This window comes from Lissotriton vulgaris, chromosome 7, assembly GCF_964263255.1.
Source record: "Lissotriton vulgaris chromosome 7, aLisVul1.2, whole genome shotgun sequence".
Lineage (NCBI taxonomy): Eukaryota > Metazoa > Chordata > Amphibia > Caudata > Salamandridae > Lissotriton > Lissotriton vulgaris.
The window spans coordinates 794,789,270-794,816,823 of NC_141695.1; the positions used below are offsets into that span (position 1 = coordinate 794,789,270).

General features: G+C 47.5%; 1 protein-coding gene across 1 annotated transcript in view; it reads right to left on the reverse strand.

The window, feature by feature from the left end:
- Positions 1–27,554, reverse strand: part of GAA (alpha glucosidase) — a 446,470-nt gene that overhangs the window by 381,743 nt on the left and 37,173 nt on the right. The window contains exons 2-3 of the mRNA XM_086931052.1: positions 6,876–7,432; positions 2,344–2,489 (exon numbers count right to left, since the gene is read on the reverse strand). Of these exons, the coding sequence (XP_086787178.1) occupies positions 2,344–2,489; positions 6,876–7,432 (703 nt within the window). The remainder of the gene's footprint in view (positions 1–2,343; positions 2,490–6,875; positions 7,433–27,554) is intronic.

A 27,554-nucleotide genomic window follows, 5' to 3' on the forward strand; every position in this document is an offset into this window, starting at 1 on the left:
CATCCTGGAGAACTTATGCCTGCTCCCTCTGACATACGTGTCCTCTACAGACAAACCCTGCGGTCCACAAGTTGGCCTTCATTGAGTTCATGATCTTCTCCCTCAGCCTCATGAGTCTGAACTATCTCCCCTGGATGATGACTGGGTTAAATACTGTTAGTTCTGAGCATCATCCTCTGCACCCAAGAACTTATTAAGAAATCATCTGGATTGCTGATGTGCAGCGTACTATAAACTTCTGTGAATTGTGAAAAAATAATTTGAATTACTAACTGGGTGCTTCATGTCCTGGATGGCAAAGCTTCTGGATTGGCCTGTGCTAGGCTTTTACCTTAGAGATGGGGCAAACTCATGGCCACAGGTAGAAAACAGTCTGTCCCCCAAACTGATGCTGTTTGTTCCCATTTAGTACTTTTTTTTTTCTTTGTCTACTTCCTTTGCTCCTATCCCCTCTCCCCTGAATCTCTCCCCTTGCCTGCTACACCGCCTAGCTACCTGCCCTTTTGTGCCCTTTGACTAAGCACTCCTCCCCTTGTTGGGAAAAGATCCAATATTTATACTCAGGAACATCAGCGAACCTGCTGAGAGAGTCCACAGCGCCAAGGGAGCCACTCACAGTTGAGGTATGGTATGGCACCCCTTGCCAAAGCACTCACTCTCCCCTTTTTGGGGAAGGATCCAGTATGTAGGCCTTGGAGTCTCAGAGAACCCTCTGAGAGAGTCCACTGTGTATAGGGAGCCTCTCGCAACAGAGATGGGGAAATTATACCACTTCCCCTGGGATCACAGCTTACTGGACTTTGGACGCAGCTTTGTCTCGTCTACCGGTTTGTGTTCCCGTCCCCCTCCCCCTCCTCTTTCCATGCTGTGTCTTTCACCCTCCCATCCTCTTTCCCTCCCTCATTCTCTGTATACTTCCCATTCTCCTACCCCCTCCCCTAAATCTCTCCCCGTGCCTGCTTTTTCCTTTACGTATATGTCCTTCTTGTTTGTCTCGACCTTACATGTAACTATGTTGCCATGCTCTAATAACTGTGTAGTCTTTGTAACAATGTAACCTGCAACTATGGTCTGATACTCATGTAAAGCGCCCTGACACCTCCCGGTCTAGCCAGCGCTATATAAAACCTTTAAAATAAAATAAATAAATAATAAATAAAATAAATAAATTAGACCCCTGATGTTGAGCTAAAGTAGAAACCTGGGAGATCAACTGTCAAGGTGCTGCTGCTATTGGAAGTAATTGTTTTACTTAGAATATCAGACTTTATTCTTACGTGGCTGAGGTAGATAGTGTGAATTTAAGAGAAGTGTGCTTGCTTTTTAGCTTCTGAACAACTTTCTGTAACCTCTGCTTTTTTCATAGGGTAAAATTACCTGAACACTCAACAACATTTCTAAAATAAGCATAAAGGCAGCAACAAATTATTACTATTGTGACTAAAATCTATTATCACCCTGTATATGTGCTCCTTTTTGTTACTCTCAAAACCTCCCATTCACTACAATTCAACGAGGGCCATGTCCTTGAATCCTGTAATGGCTGCCACATGTTGTCCATGTTGTTGCCAGGCAATCGTGTGTGGAACCCCTCACTTGCCCCTGGGATCATTCTGTACACCTGGTTGCCAAGGTGCCCAGGTCCTTGTGGGATATACTGCTCCAGTCCAGGTTTTATCTTTGAATTCTGGGGCTTGTAGTCCTGGTTTTATAAGGGAATAAACAAGACTACAAGTCCTAGAATTCAAAGAATTGTGGAAAGCGCAAGGTAAGTGTTTTCCTTTTTAATAATGTATTTCCCCCATTTTTACCGGTCTTACCTGTGCCAGCCGCGCCTGTCTTACACCATGTTTACACTATAGTTTAATGGTCTGCACAGCAAAAGAAGTAGCAGCAGTATAGGTGAGACCTTCTATGGCCAATTTTCTTAGAATACCAATGTACTGGTTTCTCCTAGTTGTGCTAAAGTGCCACTGTGCCAAAATGTAAACATGTACGTGGCACGAGAGAAGAACCCTTCCTTTTCAATCACAAACTGCCATAGGGCAGGCAGCTGTTCCTGTTGAAACAGTACTTCAATTGCGAATAACAGCAAATCTCTGCAGATGCAATGCTCCTGGTTCCTTAGTGATCGGTGTAGAAAATGTATAAAAAAATGTAAAGACCTAGCCTAGCACATGCCCTGGAAACCGAGGTTTTTCCCCAATTAGATGTACATGCACAAGAAAACTTTGCATGCGCATGCTCACACACACAAACAGTCATTAGAGCAGCTCATACTAAAATGTACATTTAATTTATACACAAGTACATGTTTATGTATAAAAACAGAAACCAACTCACAGGACCAAGCCATTGGATTTTCTTTTTATGATCAAACCGAAGGGCTTTTTCGAAAACTGTACATCATAGAGCCTGGTGGGGGCCTGCTTTGTGACCTTGGGGGTCTCTATCGGGACCTCGAACCGCTTTTGTGCCGGATTTTTGATCTGCAGAGAGAAGACATGAGGAAGAGAATAAAGCAGGCAAGAAACAGACTTGCAAATACTGCTGCTCAGAGAGTACATTTCTTAGTGAAGACAATTCTGTGCATCACAAAGATGACTAATAGTCACAATAAAGATTTGCTCTCGCCATTCCCCTGCAGACTAGTCAGCCTCTGGTGTGAATTCACATTTGATCTGAGAGGGCAGCAGCTTGCTGGACTCTTAGTGGAATTTTTATTTTTACAATTAGTAGTACAGCTCACAGTGACAAGCTTTAACAAAGTCAGCAGGTCTGGCCTTGTTAATCTGTGATTCATTTATTTTGGAAGTGTATTCAATAGGCATTACGAGATTAAAAGTAATACAAACTAAAAAAGCGGCTATCTCATGGAGGTGTGCATATATTTGCAGAAAGATAATAACTAAAAATGTCACTTCACAAAAATGCATTAAAAACATGAAATGAAAGCAGAGACCAGCCCACCAACCCTGGCACTGAAGCAGACTATCTTTTAGGCAGATATGCACTTGGACCAGCAAAATGATGTAAGGAACAGTGATGGGGGCAAATGGCTGAAGTGGGATGATCCAGTGCCCCGTTCTGTGTGCTGTCGTGGACATAAGCATAATATTAATAACATTTAAAAAGAAGGATCTCCGGAAGTCGCAATATGTATTTTGTTGGAAAAACATAATGCTGGTAAAGCAGCTAAATCTGTCTCCGTACCACATCTAACAAGTTTTGTTAAAGCCCATAGGTCCCACATATACAAGAGCTAATGCTTTTACAATATGGTTTTGCCGTGTGGACGCTGTTCAGCATGACTAAAAGTTAGTGGTGTGGGGTGTCCTAGAGTGGAATGGGGGGAGTAGAATGTCCTGGAGTGGATTTGTTGGAGTAGAGTATCGTAGAGTGGAGTTGCGGAAGTAGAGTGTCAGAGTTGAGAAGAGGGGAAGTGAGTTCAATGGGTCAGTGGCAGAGAGTGTCGTAGAGTGCAGTGTCATAGAGAGCAGTGTCGTAGAGAGGAGTGTCGTAGAGTGGAGTGGGGTGGAATAGGGTGGAGTGGTTAGTAGTGGATTCAGGTCGTGGGTGGATTGGATTGGAGTTGAGTGGGGTGAGGTGGTTTGGACTGGGGTAGAGTGGGTTGGATTGAGTGGATTCGGATGGATGGAGTGGGTGGACTGGATGTGGTGGATTGAGGTGGGGTGAATTGAAATGGAGTGAGTTGGATTGGGGTGGAATAGATTGGTTTGAGGTAGGGTGGGTGGGTTGGGATGGGGCGGAGTGGGGTGGGGTGAATTGGATTAGAGTAGGGTGGTTTGGAGTGTGGTGAAATAGAGTGCAGGGGAGGGGTAAATTGGACTGGCCTGGAAGGGGTGGATTGGAGTGGGGTGGTGTGGTGTGGTGTGGATAAGCTGGATTAGATTGTATTGGGGTAAATCGACTGGATTATGGGTGGATTGGATTGGAATAGGGTGGGCTGGATGGATTGAGTGTGGTGAACTGAACTGGGATGGGCTGGATTGGATTGGGATAGAGTGGGTGGGGTGAATTGGACAGCAATGGGGTGGATTGGACAGCAATGGGGTAGATTGGAGTAGGGTGGACTGGATGGGGTGGATTAGATTGGAGTGGAGTGGGGTGGAATGAAATGGGGTGAGTGTATTGGTGTGGGGTGGGGTGGACTTGGGTGGGGTGGACTTCAGTGGGGTGGAAATAAATGGGTGGAATGGAGTATGTTGGATGGGCGTGGGGTGGGGTGGAGTAGATTGGAGTGTAGTAGATTGGATGCATTTGGGGGGATTGGATTGGGTTGGAGTGAACTGGATTGGGGTAGATTGGATTTGGCTGGATTGGGGTGAATTGGATTGACGTAAGGTGTATTGGATTGGGATGAGGTGTATTGGACTGTCTTGGGGTGGATTGTTTTGGATTTGAGTGGGCCAGAATGTTTTGGATTGGGTGGGGGAAGCTTGTTTTGGATTGGAGTGGGGCTGAGTAGAGCAGATTGGAGTAGGGCAGATTGTTTTGGATTGGAGTGGGGAAGATTGTTTTGAATTGGAATGGGGCAGATTGGGATGGGGCAAATTGTTTTGAATTGGAGTGGGGCAGACTGTTTTGGATTGGAGTGGCGCAGATTTTTTGGGATTGAATGGGGTAGATTGGCGTGGGGCAGATTGTTCTGAATTGGAGTGGGGTGGATTGGAATGGAGAAGGGTAGATTGGACTGGGCTTGATTGAGGTGGATTGAATTGGTATGGGTGGATTGGATTGGAGGTGGGTGGATTGGGCTGGAGTGGGTGTATTAGGGTGAAGTGGATTGGATTTAAGTGCAGTACATTGGATTGAGGACGATTGGAGTGGACTGGAGTGGGGAAGATTGGAGTGGGGCCAATTGTTTTACATTGGAGTGGGGCCAATTGGTTTGGATTGGTTTGGGGCAGATTCCTTTGGATTGAATGGGGCAGATTGTTCTGGATTGGAGTGGGGTGGACTGGAATGGAGCAGGATAGATTGGACTGGGCTTGATTGAGGTGGAGTGGATTGGACTGGAGGTGGGTGGTTTGGGCTGGAGTGGGTGTATTAGGGTGAAGTGGATTAGATTTAAGTGGGGTAGATTGGATTGAGGAAGATTGGAGTGGACTGGAGTGGGGAAGATTGGAGTGGGGCCAAATGTTTTATATTGGAGTGGGGCCAATTGGTTTGGAATGGTTTGGGGCAGAAGGTTTTAGAATGAAGTGGGGTAAATTGTTTTGGATTGGAGTGGGGCGGATTGTTTTGGATTGGAGTGGAGCGGATTGTTTTGGATTGGACTAGGGCAGATTGTTTTGGTTTGGAGTGGGGCGGATTGTTTTGGATTGGAATGGGGCATATTGTTTTGGATTGGAGTGGGTGGATCATTTTGGATTGGAGTGGGGCAGATTGTTTTGAATTAGAATGGGGCAGATTGGAGTGGGGCAAATTGTTTGAATTGGAGTGGAGCAGATTACTTTGGATTGAATGCGGCAGATTCGTGTAGGGCAGATTATTCTGGAATCGGAGAGGGGTGGCTTGGGGAGTGGGTGGTTTGGATTGGAGTGAGGTGAATTGGTTTGGAGCGGGTAGATTGGACTGGGCTTGATTGGTGTGGATTGGATTGGTGTGGCATGGACTGGATTGGAGGTGGGTGGATTGGGCTGGAGTGGGTGTATTAGGGTGAATTGGATTGGATTTAAGTGGGCGGATCAGACTGAGGAAGATTGGAATGGGCAGATTGTTTTGGATTGGAGTGGGGAAGATTGGAGTGGAGCCAATTGTTTTGGATTGGAGGGGAGCAGATTGGAGTAGGGCCAATTGTTTTGGACTGGGGACTTGGGGCAGATAGTTTTGGAATTAAGTTGAGCACATTGTTGTGGATTGGAGTGGCGCAGATTGTTTTGGATTGAACTAGGGCAGAGTATTTTGGATTGGAATGGGGCAGATTAGAGTGGGTAGGGAGAATTGGAGTGTGATGGACTGGAGTCGATTGGTTTGGGGTGAGTGATTTGAATTGGAGTGGGGTGGATTGCCGTGGTCTGTGGTTGACTAAATTGAGCGATGCTGATTGGATTGGTGTGGGGTGAGGTGTATTGGCATGGATTGGAAATGGGGCAGATTGTCATGGGGTGGATTGTGGTCTACTGCGCAATTATGCCTTAAAGCATAATTTCAGAAATTACACATAAAGAAACAATGTCACTTTGCAATAAAATAATCCTCATCTTTTGAGAACAGCGGCCGCAAGCAAAAACAAAAGAAAACATGAGTGTAAAGTGAGAAAAGAAGACTTGGAAAAACAAAAGAAAGTTAACTATAGAAAATAAATCTTTGCAATTTTGTTTGTGCTGGGCACATTTTTGTCAGTCGACTGCCTTCTGTTTGCAGGGCACTAAAAGTTGAAGAGAACAAAATAGTACCTCAATCACCTCGGGAGCAGCGGACGGGCACTGACGTGGAATCAATCAAGAGAGAGGAGCATACATGATGTTAAACCTGCCTTGACGAATTACGAAGCTGTAAAGAAGAGTGCCATGTAAGCCAACAAATGGTAAGCATTGGGCTGGCTCCAATCCCTTTTTGTTAGCAATAGTGTCTCGCCAGTGAGTGCATGCTCTCACTGACTCAACCCTAAAAAGGGGAGCTCAATCTGATGTCTACCTTAAATTAATCGAACAGATGACTGGTGTATGAATCTGAGCCTTATTTGGGGAGAATGCTTAGAGCTGCAGTACTAGCGCTTGCCACACACACTCTATTTTGAATTGTGAAAAATTCTGGGTTACTATGGAGGGGCATCTACTGGCGATAACCACCTACCCAGCAGATAGGCTGCCCAAAGGCTTTTCCTGAAGGACAGCAAAACCACTCACCTGAAAGTGTAGAATGCCTGTGTCCTCGAACACCACATCCAAACTTAGTTTCATGATGTCCTTAGGCATAAACGTAGCCGTGTTGCGAATCAGGGTAGCGCGGTACCCCGTGTCTGTGCTTATTGGGTTCTCCATTGTGTAACTGGGGTAGTTGGTAGGGAAGAAGCACGAAGGCTGTCCCACTCTTGAATCCCCCATAGCAGGAGAGTAACAGCAGCCACGGACTTCACACTGGCCCTGGGTGAGATTCTTCTCAGGAGCACAGTCGAACCTGCTCTCGGGGGAGATGGTGCATTGGAGGGGACCTGCAGGTGCATACCCTCCTGCTTCAAGAATATCCTGACTCGTCTCCACTTCTTCAAGGCCCTGGAGAGCTCTGGTGTCCATGAAGGGTTCCTGAGCAGAGAAGCTCCAGTTGATGAAAGCAAACATTGAGACAACCATGACCATCAAGATGAAACACATCAATGTCACATAGCATGGGGATCTTTGACTGCGAACTAACATGGTCTTCCACAGTGGTGAACGATACAGAGACATTTCTCGGGTTGGCCAACCTAGAAACAAAATGGAACATTTTAAGAACAGGCATAGGCAGTAAGAAGTAGATCATTAACTAAAACACAATAAACACAAGTTGCACCAAAAACTGACTGTGACATGACATTGTTAAACCCACACCAGTACGCCATGATATATAGGCAATGACTATCCATGTTTACGGTACACCTCGATAATACTGACAGGTGAATGGTGTATGCTGCTACTCACACAATTTGTGTTATAAATGCAAGCGCAGTAAAAACTTGCGAAGTAATGGTTTATGCTAAGTAAAAACATCGCACTAAAATCATGCGTAGTAATGGTATGCGAAGTATCGACATACATTCATTCCTCTCAGCGGATGTATGTCGAAACTTCGCATACCATTACTACACATGATTTTAGTGCGATGTTTTTACTTAGCATAAACCATTACTTTGCAAGATTTTACTGCGCATGCATTTATAACACAAATGGTTATAAATGTACTATGGTTTATGCTAATTAAAAACATCACACTAAAATCATGCTTACACTACACTACTTAAACACCACTACACTACCCTAAACCCTAATACACTACCCCTTACACGACCTTCACCCTTCCCCCTTCCTGGACCCTACACTCTAACACTACACTTCACTACTCCCCAACACTACCCTAAACCCTAAAACACAACCCTACACTACACAAACACCACACCACTACCCTAAACCCTAAAACACTACCCCTTGCATGACTCTCACCCTTCCACCACTCCGCTCCCTACACTACAACACTACCCTGCATGACACCCCACCACTAGCCTAAACCCTAAAACACTACCTTACACTACACACGCACCACACCACTACCCTAAACCCTAAAACACTACCCCTTGCATGACTCTCACCCTTCCACCACTCCGCTCCCTACACTACAACACTACCCTGCATGACACCCCACCACTAGCCTAAACCCTAAAACACTACCTTACACTACACAAACACCACAACACTACCCTAAACACTAAAACACTACACCCTACACAACCTTCCCCCGACCCCCAGTCCTGTCCCTACACCCAAACACTACCCTGCACGACACCCCAACACTACCCTAAACCCTAAAACATTACCCTACACTACACAAACACCACATCACTACCCTAAACCCTAGAACACAAGCCCCAGCACGACCCTGTCCCAACCCCTAGTCCGGTCCCTACACTGAAACACTACCCTGCACAACCCTCCGACACTACCCTTAACCCTAAAACACTACCATACACTACACAAACACCACATCACTACTCCCCTACACTACCCTTTACGACCCCCGACACTACCCTAAACTTAAATACACTACTCTACACTACTCAAACACAACCCTACAACTTAAAAACTACCCCTGCACGACCCAAAAAAACTACACTTACCTCCGGCTTCCAGCGGCGTCAGATCTGCACTTTGTTGTTTGGAAACGGAAGCACCTTCCAAACAATGATGTGGATAGCGCATACCATTACAACGCATGCGTTGAACCAACGCTTGTGATGTAACAACTTGCGTACTAACGCATTGTAACAACACAAGCGGAATAACTCTTGCGAAGTAATGGTATGCGCACTAGCAGCCGCGCACTAAAGGTCATTTAACAAGAGGAATAGGAGAAATAAACGAGCACCTCTGACTGTCACACCAAACACCTTGAGAAATATTCAGTGCAGTCCCACTCTTTTGAGCAGTAGTGTGTGCTTACATCTGACATCCAGAGCTGGAACATGCCACAAGTTGAGAACAGTGGAATACAGCTTTAAGCTAACACTTGTTCATGAAGACCAGAATTTTAGGGGCTAAAATCAGTCGGGCTATCCGGACCCTTGTCTTTGAAATATGATGTGCATTGTCCTTGATAACCAGCACCCAGATCCCCATCTCTTTAAACTGAGAGTGGTATCTAGATGGGTGACCGACACAGAGAGGTCTGCCCTCCCAGGAATATTGGGGAATTGGAGCAGTCAAGCAACTGCTGTGATTTGGGGAGATTTTTGGACTATGATATAGCCCAGGGTATAAAACCCGACATTTTCTGTCACCAGTCACCATTTTGTCTAGGTGAGACAGTGGCTGGTGTTAGGTCCTGTTAGCATTTTTTCCCACCCACCCAAACTTACTTTAGGTGGTTCAGGGTCTGGATATATCACAGTTGGGCTTGTTTGTGGCAGGCTTTAGCTTGGAACAAGTGCACAGGGGTAGAGAATCATGTATTGTAGTCACTTTGAAGCAGGTGTAGGGCAGTTGAGTTAGCGAAGTTCATTGTTGTTGACACTCACAACCCAGGCTGTAAAGGATCAAGTAGACAAACTCTTGCCTCGACGAGGCAGGAAGTTTAAGGTTCATTAGGTAGTTAAGTTAGTTACAGGTTAATAGTTGCAGTAACATTGTATGGGAGGCTAAAGGTCTCAATTGCCAAAGAGCAGATGAGGAGGAGGTAGAGACTTTCAGGTTTAAGTTTTATGGGGGGGGGGGCATTTAGGTAGTTTAACATAGGTGAACATATTAGCATAGTGAGGTTCTAGTTTTGTTAGGTAAAAGGTCCAAGGACTATATGTGATGTACACCTGTTGCTATAAAAGTGACCCTTTTCACACAAACCAGTGTCAGTGGTCTGTGCTGCTCCCCTCTTCCCCAATGAGTTAGAGAATTTGCGTTTCTGGGCCCATATTATACACTAGCAGCCCGTCCCAACGTTGTCTGGGTATGAATTGCTGCCGGCCAGTAGTATATTGTTTTGTAGGATTTCGTTTTGATAGCATTTCTTATCTGTGACAGGCCTGTGAAACGCTCCGATTCACAGTGCACTGCTGATGAACTTAAGGGTGCGCGTTCCTTAGTGTGTGAACTCGAGTTTCCCTACTTTATTTTTCCTTGCAATATTATATAGCGCAAACTCGACAACATGGCATGAGCACAATTTACATTACAGAAGAACACATTAATTTGTGGTAGGCACTGGGAGACAAAGCGATTTGCCTGGAATCACAGGATGTTGAGCTGATGCCGAGATTCGAACATAGCTCCCCAGCTCTAAAGTTCGCAATTCTAGAACTTGTGGCGGGAGGTGTGTCTAAAAGTGTATGCGTGGCTGGCTATCAATGAGAGAGACCTGTGCATTTTTCAAATGGGTGGTGAAAAAATATGAGTATGTTGCTGGAGATGTGGGCCGCTGTGCCACCAATGTACTTACCGGGGGAGGGTAAACACCCATTATTCTGCAACTTTCTTTCCGCATACCATCACTCCGCATACTTTCATTACAAAAGTACCATGACTCCGCAATGCCATTATAACGCATGGCATTACATTTTATATGCTTTTACCACGCATACATTTACAACGAAATTCGTTGTAAATGCATGAATGGTAAAAGCATGTTTTTTTTAATGTTTGGATAAGGTAAGTATGGGTATAGGGGTATATGTTTTGGGGTACTGAGGTATGTGTTTGGGTATTTTAAGGGTTCAGATATAGTTTTGGGTTATGGGGTACAGGGTTAGTTTTAGGGTTTAGGGATAGGTATGGGTTTTGGGGTACAGGGGTATTTTTAGGGTTCAGGGCTAGGTTTGGGTTTTGGGATATAGGGGTATTTTTAGGGTTCAGGGGTAGGTTTGGGTTTTGGGGTAGAGGGGTATTTTAAGGGTTCAGGGCTAGGTTTGGGGTTTGGGGTACAGGGGTATTTTAGGGTTCAGGGGTAGATTTGGGTTTTGGGGTACACAGTTATTTTTAGGGATCAGGGTTAGGTTTGGGTTTTCGGGTACAGGGGTATTTTTAGGGTTCAGGGGTAGAGGTTTGGGTTTTGGGGTAGAGGGGTATTTTAAGGGTTCAGTGCTAGGTTTGGGTTTTCGGGTACAGGGGTATTTTGGGGTTCAGGGGTAGGTTTGGGTTTTGGGGTACAGTGGTATTTTTAGGGTTCAGGGCTAGGTTTGGGTTTTGGGGTACAGGGGTATTTTTAGGGTTCAGGGGTAGGTTTGTGTTTTGAGGTACAGGGGTATTATAGGGTTCAGGGCTAGGTTTGGGTTTTGGGGTACAAGGGTATTTTTAGGGTTTAGGGATAGGTTTGGGTTTTGGGGTACAGGGTATATGTATAGGGTTAAGATGGGTTAGTGTTTAAGGGTGTTGGGGTATTTTAAGGAGTAAGGGTGGGTTATGATTATGGGGTGCAAAGGTATTTAAAGGGAGCAGGGTGGGATTAGCACACGATATGAGACATGGCATGAAGGGCGGAACGTACCACACTGCCCCAGCATTTGTCACGCCCCCAGCACACGCCCACAGCACAACGCAGACACACCCACAAGGGACTACTTTGCTGGCACGGTTCTTTAACCTTTTAAATGTATATGGTGGGCGTCTGCATAGCCTATGTCCTTCGGCTGCAACTGCCCTTTCCAACGCTGTATTGGGTGTTGTGATTGGTGCTGTGGTTCCTGAGATTACCCGCCCCAAAGGTTTGGGCTCTCTCTTTATTATATTAGTATGGATATCGATTGTGCCCCATATGCCCATGGACCACCCGGACATCCCCCTGCAGGTGTAGTCACTTAGCGCACCCGCCTACTAGAGAATCTCTAATCCCCTTTTGAAGTGCAGATGGGTTGCCACTTGCTCAGTGAAACAGAGAGCAGCTTTAAGCAGCTTCTCCATATATTTTACTTGAATGAGTTGACCACTGCCCCCAGGGTAGCACGAATTTGCGGCTGCACTGGGGGCAGCGCATTCTTTCTGATATTACGCATTTCCTTTGTTTGGACCCGGAGCACCTTTTGAAAGGTGCGCTGGGGCGCAAACAAGGAAAGTGCGCTCTAGCCATTTTATAACCCCTGGGGCTGTAATATGGAGTGCCTCTGGGGGGGAAACAGCCATGTGCACCAGCTTCGTGCACCCCTCAGACACTTTGGTAGTGTGGCTCCTTCTGTAATACAGATAGCACTGGCAAACATGTAGTACCAGTGCAATCTCAATAGAGCATTCCGTCATTTTCATGAGGGAGGGGCCCCATGCAAATTAGGGAATCTCTTTGCCTCTGCTCTGCACCCTATTATGGACACGGGAGCAAAGGCAAATAAGCTATCAGAAGACACAATGAAAGTGTGCCACAAATAGGTGAGGCACTGCTAGTGCGCCCCCTCATGGCAGCCCTTTGAAGAAGGTCAGGAGGGCCCTATGGACTCCCCAGGCATCCCCTTGCAGACAGGTACAGTCACTCACTGCACTCGCCTGCAAAGGGATCTTTCTCCCCTTTTAAAAGATCAGGCGGTTTGCTGCCTGCTCAGTGAGTCACTGAGTGCCGGCTTCAAAGGTGCTTCATATTTCACTTGAATGCGCTGCCCCAGGGCACCAAGAGTTTACAGCTGCCCTGTCCTGACGGCAGTGTATTCGGCATAATAGGGCACACGTTCTCTGTTTGCCCATAGCACACATGTTTGAAGGTGCACTATGGTGCAAACATGGAAAGTTTGCCCAATATGTAATAGGGCCTTGGGTGCCTGCTGAGCACAGGGAAATATGGGCAGAGGCCTTCAGTTCCTTCGTGAATCGGGAGGCTGCACTGATGCACCCGAGTGAGCATAAGCAAGCTCAAGAAAAATCCAGTGGGACTTTGGTTAAAAAATGCTGGTACCAAATTTGTCACCAACACTAGTAGTAAAGGCATAGTCATGGGAGCGGTGGCCCCCCACGTCAGAAGGAGTATCATTTTAGATCAACTTGACCCACCCAAAATAGACAAGCAATCTACTGGTGAGCAACACGTCAAAACCCCATGGATCGCTTGTCAGGTGACTTGTACCACCAAAGATTTCCTGCACCAAAAACATCCCAGGATTACCTGGAGCAGGTGTAAAGGGTAAAGGAGAAGGAGGCTGCCACTGACTTTCACCCATTCATTCTGTTTACAGACAAGAATAGTACACTTGAGGTAAAAACAAACCACAACCGTGAATGGATTATTTTAAGATCACACACGTTATTGACTTTACATTCTTTTACTCCTTTACCCCCTCCAGTGCTCATAACGAAATGGCTCCTTCATGAGCACCAGTGCTTGTGTGCTCATGATGGAACCATTCCGTTGTGTGCACACTAGCACTAAATCCCTCTGCTGTTAACAGCAGTGGGATTTCATTCTTTTCTGCCTCAGGAGGTGGGGAAAAGCTTCGCCAGCCCCCCCCAAGGCATTCTTTTTATTTTCAATGCAATAGCCATCACGCGCTTTGTGCCCTGATGTCATTACATTGAAAATGAAACTGAAACTTAGTTTCAGTTTCACTGTTCCAGTGCTTGTGGGGCTATCTCAGACCCCGAGCACCGAAACACACGGGAGAGATATCATTGTGGTACCCCTCTCTAGTGAATCCCTGCTGGGGGATCGCCGGCGAGGGATCCACCCACTAGACAACAGGGGGAGCGGCCCATTGGGCAAGGGCCTATGCTCCCCCATTCCAAATGGGCGCGTTGAAGCTTTCTGCCTCCCCCCCATGAGGCAGATAGGGGCAATAGCCCCTGATCTGCCTCAGGGGGGATAGAAAGCTCACTAGGCACCAGTGATTAGTGTTTTTTATATGTAAGGGTAGGGGCTGCCCACAATGCCCCCTCCCCCCAGGCAGGTGGGGGAAATAGTGCCTTGTCTGCCCCAGGGGGCAGAAAGCCCAGTAGGCACCAGGGATTCTTTTTTTTTCAAAGTTCCGGGTGGGGCAGCCCAAAGTGGCCATGCCAATGCCTCCAACCCCCCACCCTAAAAAAAAAAATGCCACAGCCTTACTCCCCCCACAGAGGCAGATGGGGGTAGTAACCCCAGGGGGCGGAAAACCCACTAGGCACCATGGAAAGTTCAGGGGAGTGAGCTGCCCAGAATGGGCATGTCTATTCCCCCCCAAAAATGCCACAGACTTTATACCACACCAGGATGCAGATGGGAGTAATAGGCCCTGATTTACCCCACTGGGGAAGGAAGTCCACTAGGCACCAGGGATTTTATTTTTATTGTACATAGGGGTGAGTGTGCCCAGAATGGGCATGTCAGTGCCACTACCCCACCAAAAAATTGCAACAGTCTTTCTGCCCCCCCGGAGTCAGGTGGGGGCAATAGCCCTTATCTGCCCCCCCCCCGGGGGGTGGAGAGCCCACTAGGTGCCAGGGATTATGCTGACTTTCTTATACGTAGGGGTGGGAGCTGCCCAGAATGGGCATACCAGTGCCCCTACCCTCCCCCCTAAAATAACCACTCTCTCTTTCTGCTTTTGCAAAGTGCCTAGCTCTGGGTTTTGGGCCCTAGCGCATCTGGCACCTAGGGAAATCTAGCAAACCTGTAAAGATAATGTAAAACTATACACCAAGGGGAATTCAGGATGGGGTGACTTGTGTGCCTCACTCCAGGCTATGTTACCCATAATCCCATGCAAACCTCAAACTTAGTGAAAGAAAAACACATCTTCCTCACATTTCTGTGATGGAAAGTTCTGGAATCTGCGGGTAGCTATACACTTCTATACACCCAGCATTTTTCCGAGACACAGATAATAATGGTACCTTACTTGTGTGGGTAGGTCTAGTGCCTGCGAATAGGAAGCGTCCCAAAATGCAACATGGACACATCACATTTTTCCACTGAAAACTGACCCTTTTTTGCAATGTGCCTAGCTGTGGATTTTGGACGCTAGCTCAACCGGCACCTAGGGAAACCTAGGAAACCTGTACCTTTTTGCAACTACCAGGGGAATCCAGGATGTGGTGAGGTATGTGGCTCTCACCAGGTCCTGTTACCCAATACCCCTTGCAAACCTCAAACTTTGTAAAAAACAAGCACATTTTCTGTCCATTCTGTGATGGAAAGTTCTGGAATCTGTGCACATCCACAAACTTCCACACACCCAGCATTCACCTAAGTCTCCCAATAAAAATGGTACCTCACTTGTGTGGGTAGGCTCAGGGCCTGTGACAGGAAATGACCCAAAACACAACATGGGCTCGGAGGTTTGCAGGGGATTCTGTGTAGGAAAATATTTGGCAATCCATGCATGTCACACCTACCTGGACTCTCCAGGTATCTAGTTTTCAGAAATATGTGGGTTTGGTAGGTTTACCTAAACTGCCGCCTTGCCCGGGACCAAAAATGCAGGTGACCCCCCTTGCAAAACCAGCTCATTTTGTAATAGATAATTCTGATGTCTCCACAATATGATATGGGCCCTTCATTGCCGCGGGTACTTGGCCCATCCACACAAGTGATGTACCATTTTTATTGGGAGACCTGGGGGAATAATGGGTGATAAGAAATTTGTGTAGAACAGTGATCCCACAACTTTCCCACACAGAAACGGAAGGAAAATTTAATGTGTTAAGCTAAGTTTGAGGTTTGCAGGGGATTCTGGGTAGGAAAACGTTCGGAGATCCATGCAAGTCAAACCTGCCTGGATTCCTCCAGGTGTCTAGTTTTCAAAAATGTCTAGGATTGGTAGGTTTCCCTAGATGGCTGCCGAGCCCAGGAACAAAAACACAGGGGCCCCCCTCGCAAAACGAGGTATTTTGTAATCAATCATTTTGAAGTCACCAAAGTGCATTTTGAGCCATTTCCTGTTACGGGCCATGGCCTACCGACACATATGAGGTACCATTTATATTAGGAGGCTCAGTAGAATGCTGGGTGGGGGGAATTTGTTTGCTCCTAAAAGATTACAGTACTTTCCTTCACAGAAATGTGAGGATAATGTGTTTTTTGGACAAAGTTTGAGGTTTGCAAGGATTCTGGGTAGCGTAACCTAGTGAGAGCCACACAAGTCACCCCATCCTGGAGTCCCCTGGTTTTCTAGTTTTAAAAAAATGGATAGGGATGCTAGGTTTCCCTAGGTGCCGGCTGTTGGACATGGCCCTTTTGGCAGGTTCACCCCAAAACTTTTTGTGTTCTCCTAGCCTTTTTCTGTAACCTAGTGTTGGTGATTTTAGGCCTCTGAGCACTTTAGCACTGTGGTCCAGTGTAAAGTGTGTGCGCTCTCTGTGTATATGTGGTGAGACTGGCCTGCACTGCCATAGGAATGCATGGGGGATATGTGTGTCCATGGTAATTCTTGGTATGAGAGGAGTGCAGGGGCGAGTTTAGTATGTATGAACTCGAGAGGATAAATGCTGCGCAATGGTGTACGCAGATTTATGGTGACTGGTGGAGAAATGCCACTTTTAGAAGTCGGCATTTCTGTGTACTGTGTGTCTGCCTGCCTGATGTGAATTACATGTCTGGCTTGTGATTGACAGGAGCTGAGAGGTGTGGGTGGCTCCAGGAGACAGGGGGGGGAGTCCGCCCAGTGGTGAATAGAGAGATTCTCATGCAGATGGGAGGGAGGAGTTGCACCTCGGACCTGAATAGGACTGTGCCTTCCCACCACAAGGCTGTCACCGCCCCCTGTGGTGCGTCTGAACACTGAGCCCCCACCTGACAAAGGAGAGAGGATCTGAGCCAAACAAAGTGCTCCAAAGCTCCCCTGAACCAGTTGCATCTGGTTCTCCCATGCCCTGCACTTTGACACAAAGGATTATGTGGTATAAATATAAATGTTCAGTTCTTCGTTGCTGTTCCTGCCAGGGTGTGCTGCTGCTGGAGTCCAGGTGTGGGCTACCATGAGGCTTGCCTCCCTGGGCCCTGAATTGCCCTTTTCATCTGTGAGGACTTTTTGGGACCCTTTTGCTTGCTTGGATCCCTTATTTGTGGATACAGGACATTTTCTGCCTTTTGCGCCCTGGGAGCACTGAAAAATTGGGCTCCTGAAGGAGCACTAGAGCTCTGCAGCGTGCTGCTGCCTATTGCCTGAGGGAATCCCCACTGGAGGGATTCCCAAGTGATGCTGCCGGGAGCTGGTGCCCACCCCGCATTATGGTGCCTTTGATAGTGGGAGCCTACCCCGCTTTATTCTTTATTTTATGCAGAGTAGCGGGAGGCCACCCCGCCTCATATTTTAAATTGCGAGGGAGCCTACCCCTCATTACCGAGCAGAGATTGCCACTGCGATCCGCGGCCCGCCTGGTTGTGGGCGGAGCCGGACGGACGGAGGCAGGAGAGAAGTGCGGCCTTCTCCACCCCCCTCTAATCGTCTTGAAGGGAGGGAGGTGGGTTCACCCGTCCAGAGCCGGGCAGGCTCCACGTTAAAGTCCCGGTTCCCAGGAGGGGGCCCGGGTGAAGTGGAGAGGCCGCCGATGCCAGACTGGGCTCCCGTGGTGAAAAGGGAGCCCCGCGTTAAGCCACAGCAGTACCGCCAGGAAGAGATGCCGCCGGAGTCTCCCAAGTGGGGGAGAAGCCCAGAGTACAGCCGCCAGAATCCTCCGAGAAGACCGGAAGAGTCCTGCCCCCAGTCGGTGAGTGGGGCTCCGTTGTGGTCCTTGGTGTCGGTGCCTGTGCAAAGCACAATGTCTGTGCGGCACCGCATGGCAGAGGGCCGCTCCTACGAGGGGGCATATTTGTGTTAAGAGGGCCGAGAGGGGCCTGTGCACCTTCCCGTGTTGTATATTTGTCTACAGCTGCCCGCTTGCGAGAGGGCAGCTGCAACAAGAGTGGTATTTTTTGAGAGAGCCCCGGTGGGGCCCGAGGGCACAGGCGTGCCTGCCCAGTTCTAGTCTTCTCAGCTGCACACATCAGCGCGGGCAGCTGCTACGTTTTAACCCATTTGTTCAGAAGGCACAGTGAGTGCCAGGCCTTTATTTGATGTTCCCAGCTGCCACGTTTAGGCCATCAGTTCTTGGGGGCATGTTTGGTGAGCAGTAGGAGTAAGATGCACTCCTGCCCCAGCGCAATGGCGCAATTGGATTTCGCTGCATAGGCAGCAGCCCTGACCTTCTGGACACAGGGCATTTGAACCCCCTTATTGAGAAGGCCAGTTGGCCAGGGGGACTCTTAGGATTGTAGGGCACCAGGCCTAATATGATTTATAGGGTGCTAGGAAATGTAATGTATGTAGTATGATTTACGCACCCTGGTTCATACCTCTAAATGTGGTTCTTGTGATTATGAGGTTGTTTTGCATATTATGGTTTATGCTAGTGAGATTATGTTTCACTGTGTGATTTATGCCCCTAATGTGAGTTGTGCTTAGGAGATTAGGGTCTAATGTGTTTAGGCTTATGAGAGGGTTGTATAATGTGTTTATGCTGGTGAGGTTGGCGCAGAATGTATTTCACGCCGGATGTGATGCTGGGCATAATGTAGTTTATGTTACAGGCTAATGCTAAATAAAGTGATTACCAGTGGTTACTGGTTGTACGTTTACGATCTGTTTTACTTTTACTAAGTTAGCTTTGTGATGGTTCTGACAGTGGTCCAGTGGGCCCTATCAGTTGTATATAATCCCTTGTAGATATGACCTAGTGCCAGGTGGCACCATGTATAATATGTGTTTACTATTCTAATATGTTATGAAAATACAAAATCTATTTTTGATACAACCTTTTGTGGAGTTCCTTTTGTGGTGTGCCTGGGATGTTGTTGCTGTGTGCATGCGCAAATGCTTTACACATGGCCACTGGGATAAGCCTGACTGCTCGTGCCAAGCTACCAAGGGGGTGAGTAGGGTTTACCCTTGGTGTGTAACTCCCTCGCCCTGACTAGAGTGGTGGCTTCTGTCTGGCTTTGGCGCAAGCCTTAGCCAACCAGAAATCCCATTTCTAACTTTGGTTGTCAACGGTGAGGATAGCACTTGTTTTTGCGCAGTACCACAGTGACAACTGGCTGCACTACAAAACTCTGCCTTTTAGATAGTCACATGTTGGGGATTATTTTTTCTGATTTTGTTTTCTTCTCAAGAGTGCCATTTTTAAATGGTGTTTTCTGCGATTTTATGTTTAGTGGCAGAAGAGAGAAAATGACAGGGCTGGGACGCCAGTAGGTGGGAGGGTTCCCATAGATAGGGAGTCCCTCGATGGGTCCAGTGCCCCATCCCTTTTCCTGTCCCCAGAGGTGTGGGTAGATAGGAGGGAAGAGAGGGACTTTGGAGGAGAATAGCTAGCTCGGCAGGGTAGTTATCCCCTGAGTGTAGTGTGAGTGTCTGGATTCACCAGTAGGGTGGAATCCAGTGGTGGCAGCAGAAGTGTGTCCAGTGCATGAAGTCCCAGTCCTGTTCCGAGAGTATGGTACCTGGTGCTCAGTAAGGGGGGTACAGGTTGTGATTCAGGGGCAGTGAGGACCTGTCACCAGTCTGGGGGGGGAGTTTGTGGATGAGTGGTGTGTTGCGCTGGACGAGTGGGTGTGAGTTCATTTGGTGATAAGGAGCTTGCATGGAAGGTGGACCTCTGGCTGTGTGCTAGGAGTCCTGCACGGGCATTGGGGAGTGATTCCAAAAGTAGTGGCTTGGGTATCTTCTGGTCCTGTGTGGTGGAAGAGGTTCAGTGTAGCCCAGCTACGTCCCAGTGGAATGGGAGGGGTGTAGGGGCTCACGTCCTGTCTCAGTGGAGAAGGAGTGAGTGTGGGACGGTGTGTCCCATGGTGGCCCAAAACCCTGTCTCAGGACCTGAAGGGTTCCCTAAAGGGGCACCAGGTCGGGGCCTAGGCTGTACTTGTAGGTCATTTGAGGAGGATCTTCCTGTGTCTAGAGGACGTGGAGTGTCTGTAACCAGAGCTCCAGCGGTCCTGGTTTTGGGCAGTACCGCTCCTAAGTGGAGGGTGCAGAAGTCCTTGTTGAGGGGTGAGAGGGGTGAGAGGGGGAAAGAATACCCAGTGAAAGAACCATTGGGTCAGGGGCCAGCCAGAAGGCCTGAGCCACCAAAGAGTGACCATGATGATGCCACTTCTGTCCTCGGGGATCTCTGCACCCTGTCAGGTGGACAGGAGATCGCGAGATTAGAACCAGGCAGACTGTCACACGACACATTAGTTATGTGTCACCCTCAGTAAGGTTCTTGCGTGCTCCCCATGAAGTCCTGGTTCACCGGGCATTTGACCACCTAGAGTGCTTGATCCATTTGTGGGGCTTCTGGAGGTTGTTCCCTGACGGTGGGGAAGCCAGTTTCAGGTTCAGCCTGACCTGGAGGGCAGGGCATCTGTGATCAGTGTCCTGGCCGGTTTGCCTTCTAGGGGTACCCATGTGAACACAGGTGGGGCCCATCTTAAGTGAAGAGACCCTGTGTTTTCCAGAAGGGGTAGTGCAGGCCTAGCCGGGATCTTTAGGGTCCCTGACTGAGTGTGGTAGTACTACCCTAAAGCAGGTGGGTCCTACCTTAAGTGAAGGGACCCTGTTCTACAGTGGGAGGGTGCAGAACTCTGGAAGGGGGAGCAGAGGGAGGGAGTCCTCACCTCTGACCCCGGTGCATCCTGTAAATGTGGATCCCAGGTGGTAGACCAGTTGATGGAGAGAGGTCCTGAACTGGTGGGAGAGTTTTGTTGTGGAGGGTGCTTCCCAGGGAGGGTTTAGAACTTTAGAAGTAGAGGTAGGGTGAGGCAACTCTTGCCCGTAACCTCTCGTCAGCCTGAGGGTGCGGATCCTAGGTTGAAGGATCAGTGGTAGTTTGGAACCACACTGAGAGGGGCAGTGGAGAATGACTATCGTGTGCCAGGTGTTACTGCCCCCACTCTGTGGATTGGCAAGGACCTGTGACATCTGGATGGCCTAGGGCCTGGGACGTGGACAACAAGGGAGTACCAGTGGCTAGCCTAGTTGGGCCAGAGAGATATTTTCTAGAGGGAACCACGTGAGTTGAGAGGGGCGTAGAACCGGAGGGTGTCCCTGCCGTTGCGGGCCTGCGTCCGTGTTCTATCACCCAAAGCAGGCAAGCCCATCAGGGGGAGTGATTGGTCTGCCCTGCATTTTGGCTGGAAGGGGGTTGTGTTGGACTTGGCCCTTCTGGCAGGTTCACCCCAAAACGTTTTGCATTCTCCTAGCCTTTTTCTGTAACCTGGTGTTGGTCATTTTAGGCCTCTGAGCACTTTTGCACTGTGGTCCAGTGTAAAGTGGTGCACTCTCTGTGTATGTGTGGTGAGAACGGCCTGCCTTCACATAGGAATGCATGGGTGATATGTGTGTCCATAGTAATTCCTGGTGTGAGAGGAGTGCAGGGGCGAGTTTAGTATGTATGAACACGTGAGGATAAATGCTGCGCAATGGTGTGCGCAGATTTATGGTGACTGGTGGAGAAATGCCACTTTTAGAAGTTGGCATTTCTGTGTGTCTGCCTGCCTGATGTGAATTGCATGTCTGGCTTGTGATTGACAGGAGCTGAGAGGTGTGGGTGGCTCCAGGACACAGGGGGAGTCTGCCCAGTGGTGAATAGAGCGAACTGCATGCAGATCTGAGGGAGGAGTTGCACCTCGGACCTGAATAGGACTGTGCCTTCCCTCCACAATGCTAGCGCAGCCCCCTGTGGTGCGTCTGAGCACTGGGCCCCCACCTGACAAAGGAGAGAGGAGCTGAGCCAAACAAAGTGCTCCAATACTACAATGAACCAGTTGCATCTGGTTCTCCCATGCCCTGCACTTTGACACAAAGGATTATGTGGTATAAATATAGGGGCTGTGACCCCATGTAAATGTTCAGTTCTTCGTTGCTGTTCCTGCCAGGGTGTGCTGCTGCTGAGGCCCAGGGGGGGGGGGGCTACGATGAGGGCTTGCCTCCCTGGGCCCTGCATTGTCCTTTTCATCTGTGAGGAATTTTTGGGACCCTTTTGCATGCTTGGATCCCTTATTTGTGGATACAGGACATTTGCTGACTTTTGTGCCCTGGGACAGAAATTGGGCTCCTGAAGGAGCACAGGAGCTCTGCAGCATGCTACTGCCTATTGCCTGAGGGAATCCCCACTGGAGGGATTCCCCTGTGATGCTGCTGGGAGCGGGTGCCCACCCCGCATTATGGTGCCTTTCATAGTGGGAGCCTAACCCGCTTTATTCTTATTTTTATGCAGAGTAGCGAGAGCCCACCCGCTTCATATTTTAAATTAAGAGGAAGCCTACCTTCATTACCGAGCAGAGATTGCCGCCGCGATCCGTGGTCCGCCTGGTTGTGGGCGGGGCCAGCCAGCCGGAAGCAAGAGAGAAGTGCAGATGGAAGTTTGCTCCGTGATGAGAATAGACGGGAGCTTACCCGCCTCCTCGAGTGCAGAGGAACAACTCCCGGGTCCCAGGAAGGGGCCCGGATGAAGCGAGGGGAAAAGGGAGCCTTGCGGGCTCCATCTCCGCCCCCTCTCCTCGTCTTGAAGGGAGGGAGGCGGGTTCGCCCATCCGGAGCCGGGCAGGCTCCACGTTGAAGTCCCAGGTCCCAGGAGGGGGCCCGGGTGAAGTGGAGAGGCCGCCAATGCCAGACGGGGCTCCTGTAGTGAAGACGGAGCCCTGCTTGCAGCCACAGCGTTACCGCTAGGAAGAGCCGCTGCCGAAGTCTCCCAAGTGAGAGAGAAGCCCAGCGTACAGCCGCCAGAATCCCCCGAGAAGACCGGAGGAGTCCTGCTCACAGTCGGTGAGTGGGGCTCCGTGGTGGTCCTTGGTGTCGGTGCCTGTGCAAGGCACAAAGTCTGAGCGGCCCGCATGGCAGAGGGCCGCTCCTACGAAGGGGCATATTTGTGTTAAGAGGGCCCAGAGGGGCACGTGCACCTTCCCGTGTTGGCCATTTGTATACAGCTGCCCCGTTTGCGAGAGGGCAGCTGCAAAGAGAGGGGCATTTTTGGAGAGAGCCTCAGTGGGGCACAGGCATGCCAGGGCCCAAATCTAGTCTTCTCAGCTGCACTGCACCAGCGCGGGCAGCTGCTGCGTTTTTACCCATTTGTTCAGAAGGCACAGTGAGTGCTAGGCCTTTATGGGATGTTGCCAGCTGTGCAGCACTTAGTGCTAGCTACCACGTTTAGGCCATCAGTTCTTGGGAGCATGTTTGGTGAGCGATAGGAGTAAGATGCACTCCTGCCCCAGCGCAATGGCGCAATTGGATTTCGCTGTATAGGCAGCAGCCCTGACATTCTGGACACAGGGCATTGGAGCCTGCTTACAAGGCCACCGGGATAAGCCTGACTGCTCGTGCCAGGCTATCAAGGGCTGAGCAGGGGTTATCTTTGGCGTGTTACTCCCTCGCCCTGACTAGAGTTGTGGTTTCTGCCTGGCTTTGGCGCAAGCCTTAGTCAACCAGAAATCCCATTTCTAACACCAGCTGAGCTACAATCCGAAATCCACAGCTACGCACATTGCAAAAAAGGGGTCAGTTTTCGCTGGAAAAATGTGATGTGTCCATGTTGAGCCATTTCCTGTGGCAGGTCCTAGGCCTACCCACACAAGTGAGGAATCATTTTTATTGGAAGACTTTAAGGAATGCTGGGTGGGATGAAGGTTGGCTAGGTTTCCCTAGCTGCTGGCTGAGCTAGGGTCCAAAATCCAAAGCTAGGCAAATTGCAAAAAAGGGGTCAGTTTTTACTAAAATAAAGGTGATGTGTCAACATTACGTTATGGGCCATTTCCTATGGCAAGGTCTACGCCTACCCACACAAGTGAGGCACCAATTTTATCGGGAGACCTGGGGAAATGCTGAGTAGCTGGAAGTTTGTGGCTCCCTGCAGATTTCAGAACTTTCCATCACAGAAATGTGAGGAAAATATATGTTTTTGTGACAAAGTTTGAGGTTTGCAAGTGATTCTGGGTAACAGAACCTTGTGAGAGCCACACTTGTCACCCATCCTGGATTTCCCTTGGTGTCTAGTTTTGTAAAAATGTAATGTTTGGTAGGGTTCACTAGGTGGTGGTTGAGCTAAGGTCCAAAATTTGTTACAAGACACAAAAAAGGGTCAGTTTTCACTGGTAAAATATGATGGGGCGGATTCACAGAACTAATCTGAGATAAAATCCTAAACGTACTACTTTTGGTATTCACAGAAGGCATTTGGTGGTAGTAAAGTTAGGACTCCTCGCTTTACTTCTAATAAACTGAGGTAAGATCCTAAAGTTACTACTTTTGGTTTTCACAGAAGGCATTTAGCAGAAGCAAAGTTAGGACTCCTACTTTACTACTACTAAATGCATTTTGTGAATACCAAAAGTTGTAAAGTTAGGATTTTTTCTTAGTTTCGTAGAAGTAAAGTTAGGAGCCCTAACTTTACTACTACTAAACTCCTTTTGGGAATACCAAAAGTAGTAAGTATAGGATTTTATCTCAGATTAGTTCTGTGAATCGGCCCCAATGTGTCCACGTTGTGTGATGAACCATTTCCTATTGCAGGCACTAGACCTACCCACACAAGTGAGGTACTATTTTTATCAGGAGACTTAGGGGAGCACAGAGTAGTAGAACAAGTGTTATTACCAATTGAGTTTCTTTGCATTTCTGCCTTCCAAATGTAAGACAATGTGTAAAACATAAGACACTTTGAAAAATGTCCTCTAATTCACATGATTGTATGGGTACCCACAATATCGGAGATGTGAAAATAACCACTGCTTCTAAACTCTATATTTTGTTGCTATTTCGGAAATATATAGGTTTCTTTGGTACCTATTTTTCACTCATTATATTTTACCAAACGAATTGCTATATACCCGGTATACATTGCAAGACGCAGCTTAGTTTTGTACCAAAGATGAGAGAAGATAAGTCTGCCCTATGTATTTAAATTAAAAGCTCTTACAGTGTCCAGAAATATTGTTCAATAAACACAACTTTGAGCTAACTATCAATCAAGACCGCTTACGGACACATGATGCAAAAATATATCATTTTATTTTTATATATGTTTCTCACATGGTATACATAAGCATAATTGCCCAAAATTTTTTACATAAATAACAGTAATTCAGTCACATAGAATTAAATAAGACGCCCCAGGTCTCCCAATAATCTTTCATTCATCATCACAGACACATTCTACTAGACTATCATCACACATTCCAACATTCATATTCTATTCATACACTCCAAAGTACGATGGTGATAGCAGGGCAGAACGCAACCACAGCGTGGTTGCGTTCTGCCCTGCTATCACCATCGTTGTTCCCCAGCTAGTCGCTGAGAGGACGTCGCAGGACAACTTCAGTGTATTAGTGTACGATGTGTACTGAAGTACTTTGGAGTGTATGAATAGAATATGAATGTTGGAATGTGTGATGATAGTCTAGTAGAATGTGTCTGTGATGATGAATGAAAGATGAATGGGAGACCTGTGGCGTCTTATTTAATTCTATGTGACTGAATTACTGTTATTTATGTACATTTTTTGACAATTATGCTTTTGTATACCATGTGAGAAACATATATAAAAATAAAATTATATATTTTTGCATCATGTGTCCGAATCACAGTAAGCGGTCTTGATTGATAGTGAGCTCAAAGTTGTGTTTATTGAACAATATTTCTGGACTCTGTAAGAGCTTTTAATTTAAATACATAGGGCAGACATATCTTCTCTAATCTTTGGTACTTTTCCCCTGCTGGTCTGCCCTGCATCTGATCCAGGGGGCCCCTACTTGTATTAGGCAGCTTCGTTATTGGCTCGTGGTCCTCTGGTTCTTGGTGAACCTACAAGTCCTATATATCCCAGCAACCAGAACGGTCCAACTGACCTATCGGTATATTACTTTAGAAAATCTTCCATACTAGAAGTTACAGGTGAAAACGTTGGCACCAAATGGCAGTTTTTTCCAACTCAATTTCTCTATTAGTTTAATTGTTAGTTTCTATAGAAAATGCTTAAAGGGTGTACACAAATGACCCCTTGCTAAATTCAGTCTCCAGGATCCATGATTGGTTTCATACCCATTTCTGCCACTAACTAAAAGGAGCCTGAAAGCACAAAAAATATAAAAAATAGGCTATGCCCCAGTAAAATGCCAAAACTGTGTAGAAAATGTGGGTTTTCTGACAAAAGTCTGCCTGTTCCTGAAATCTGGAATGATGGTGATTTCAGCACCATAAACCCTTTTTTGATACTTTTTGCAGGGGAAAAAACAGACTCCTTCTTATGCAGCACTTTTCTCCCATTTTTCCTAAAAAAAACAAAAATTTGCTGTATTTTGGCCAATTTCTTGGGCCTCTCCAGGGCAATCCTCAAACCCTGAATACCTTTAGAATCATCAAGATGTTGGATGAAAAGGACCCAAATTTGGTGTGGATACCTTATGTGGACAAAAACGTACAGGGGCCTAAACACGAACTTCCCCACATAGCCATTAAAACAGGCTTAGCCTTGGGGGGCGGGTGAGGCCTAGCAGCAAAGGGGTTAATCTTTTTTAATCTTTCAGAGCACAGACCACCCCTTGTTCTTTCCTGGTTTACTTTGTTCACAACAAAGCACTAAAACAAATATTAATAGGCAAAACACTGACAACAGGAGAGTTTGCTATGTCTTCAAAGGACTTTTGCCTGGGAATTTTTCCTAATAAATCTGTTTCTTCGTGGAACTGAAGGGCTCTGTTACTTAGACACTGAATGGTGGGACTTTGAGTCCAGTACTCACCTTTTCATTTCCTGGTCCACAACACGAGGAGGTGCCTATCTTTGAATGATCCCACCTTGCTTTTATTCAGTTCTTGTTTATTCCTGTTTCTTATTTTTCTTTTATTTTGAATTATTTGCCCCATAGTACTGTGTGGCAAAGGACCTTAGCACCTGGTAGGAGAGCTGCCTTTCTTCCGCATTTTAGTTTCCCCCCGCCTTGCTAACGCGCCTCAGTTATGACGGACTAATCCCTCCCGCCGGCCATTTCCCCTTAAAATGGGGCTACTTCAACGACGCTGCTGTGCGTCCAATAGATGAAGCTTTCAATTGAAGCTGAAGGACTCGTGCAGCTACTTTCTTGCTCAGAGCTGAATCCTGGGATTTTGAGTCCTGCACTCGCATTTTCATTTCCTTGGTCCCTAACCAGTAGAGTGCCAGCTTCACGTGATCCAACCTTGGTTTTATTCATTTTATGTTTTTCCACTCTGTTTCAATATAGGTTATTTGTCTTGTAGCAATGTTTTAAGTGGGCTGAAGAAGGTGGGGTTCTCTAAAAGGGCCATGGCGAAAGCACCATAACTATGAATTCTTTCCAAGAGGCGTGGCATACTCAATTTAGGGCGTGTCTTAAAACACATAAACTAAATTTCTATGCCTCACAAATGCATGCCCAACTGACCAGTATTTGAATGCCCCTCTTTACTCACTAGATCAACCACTTCCCTTA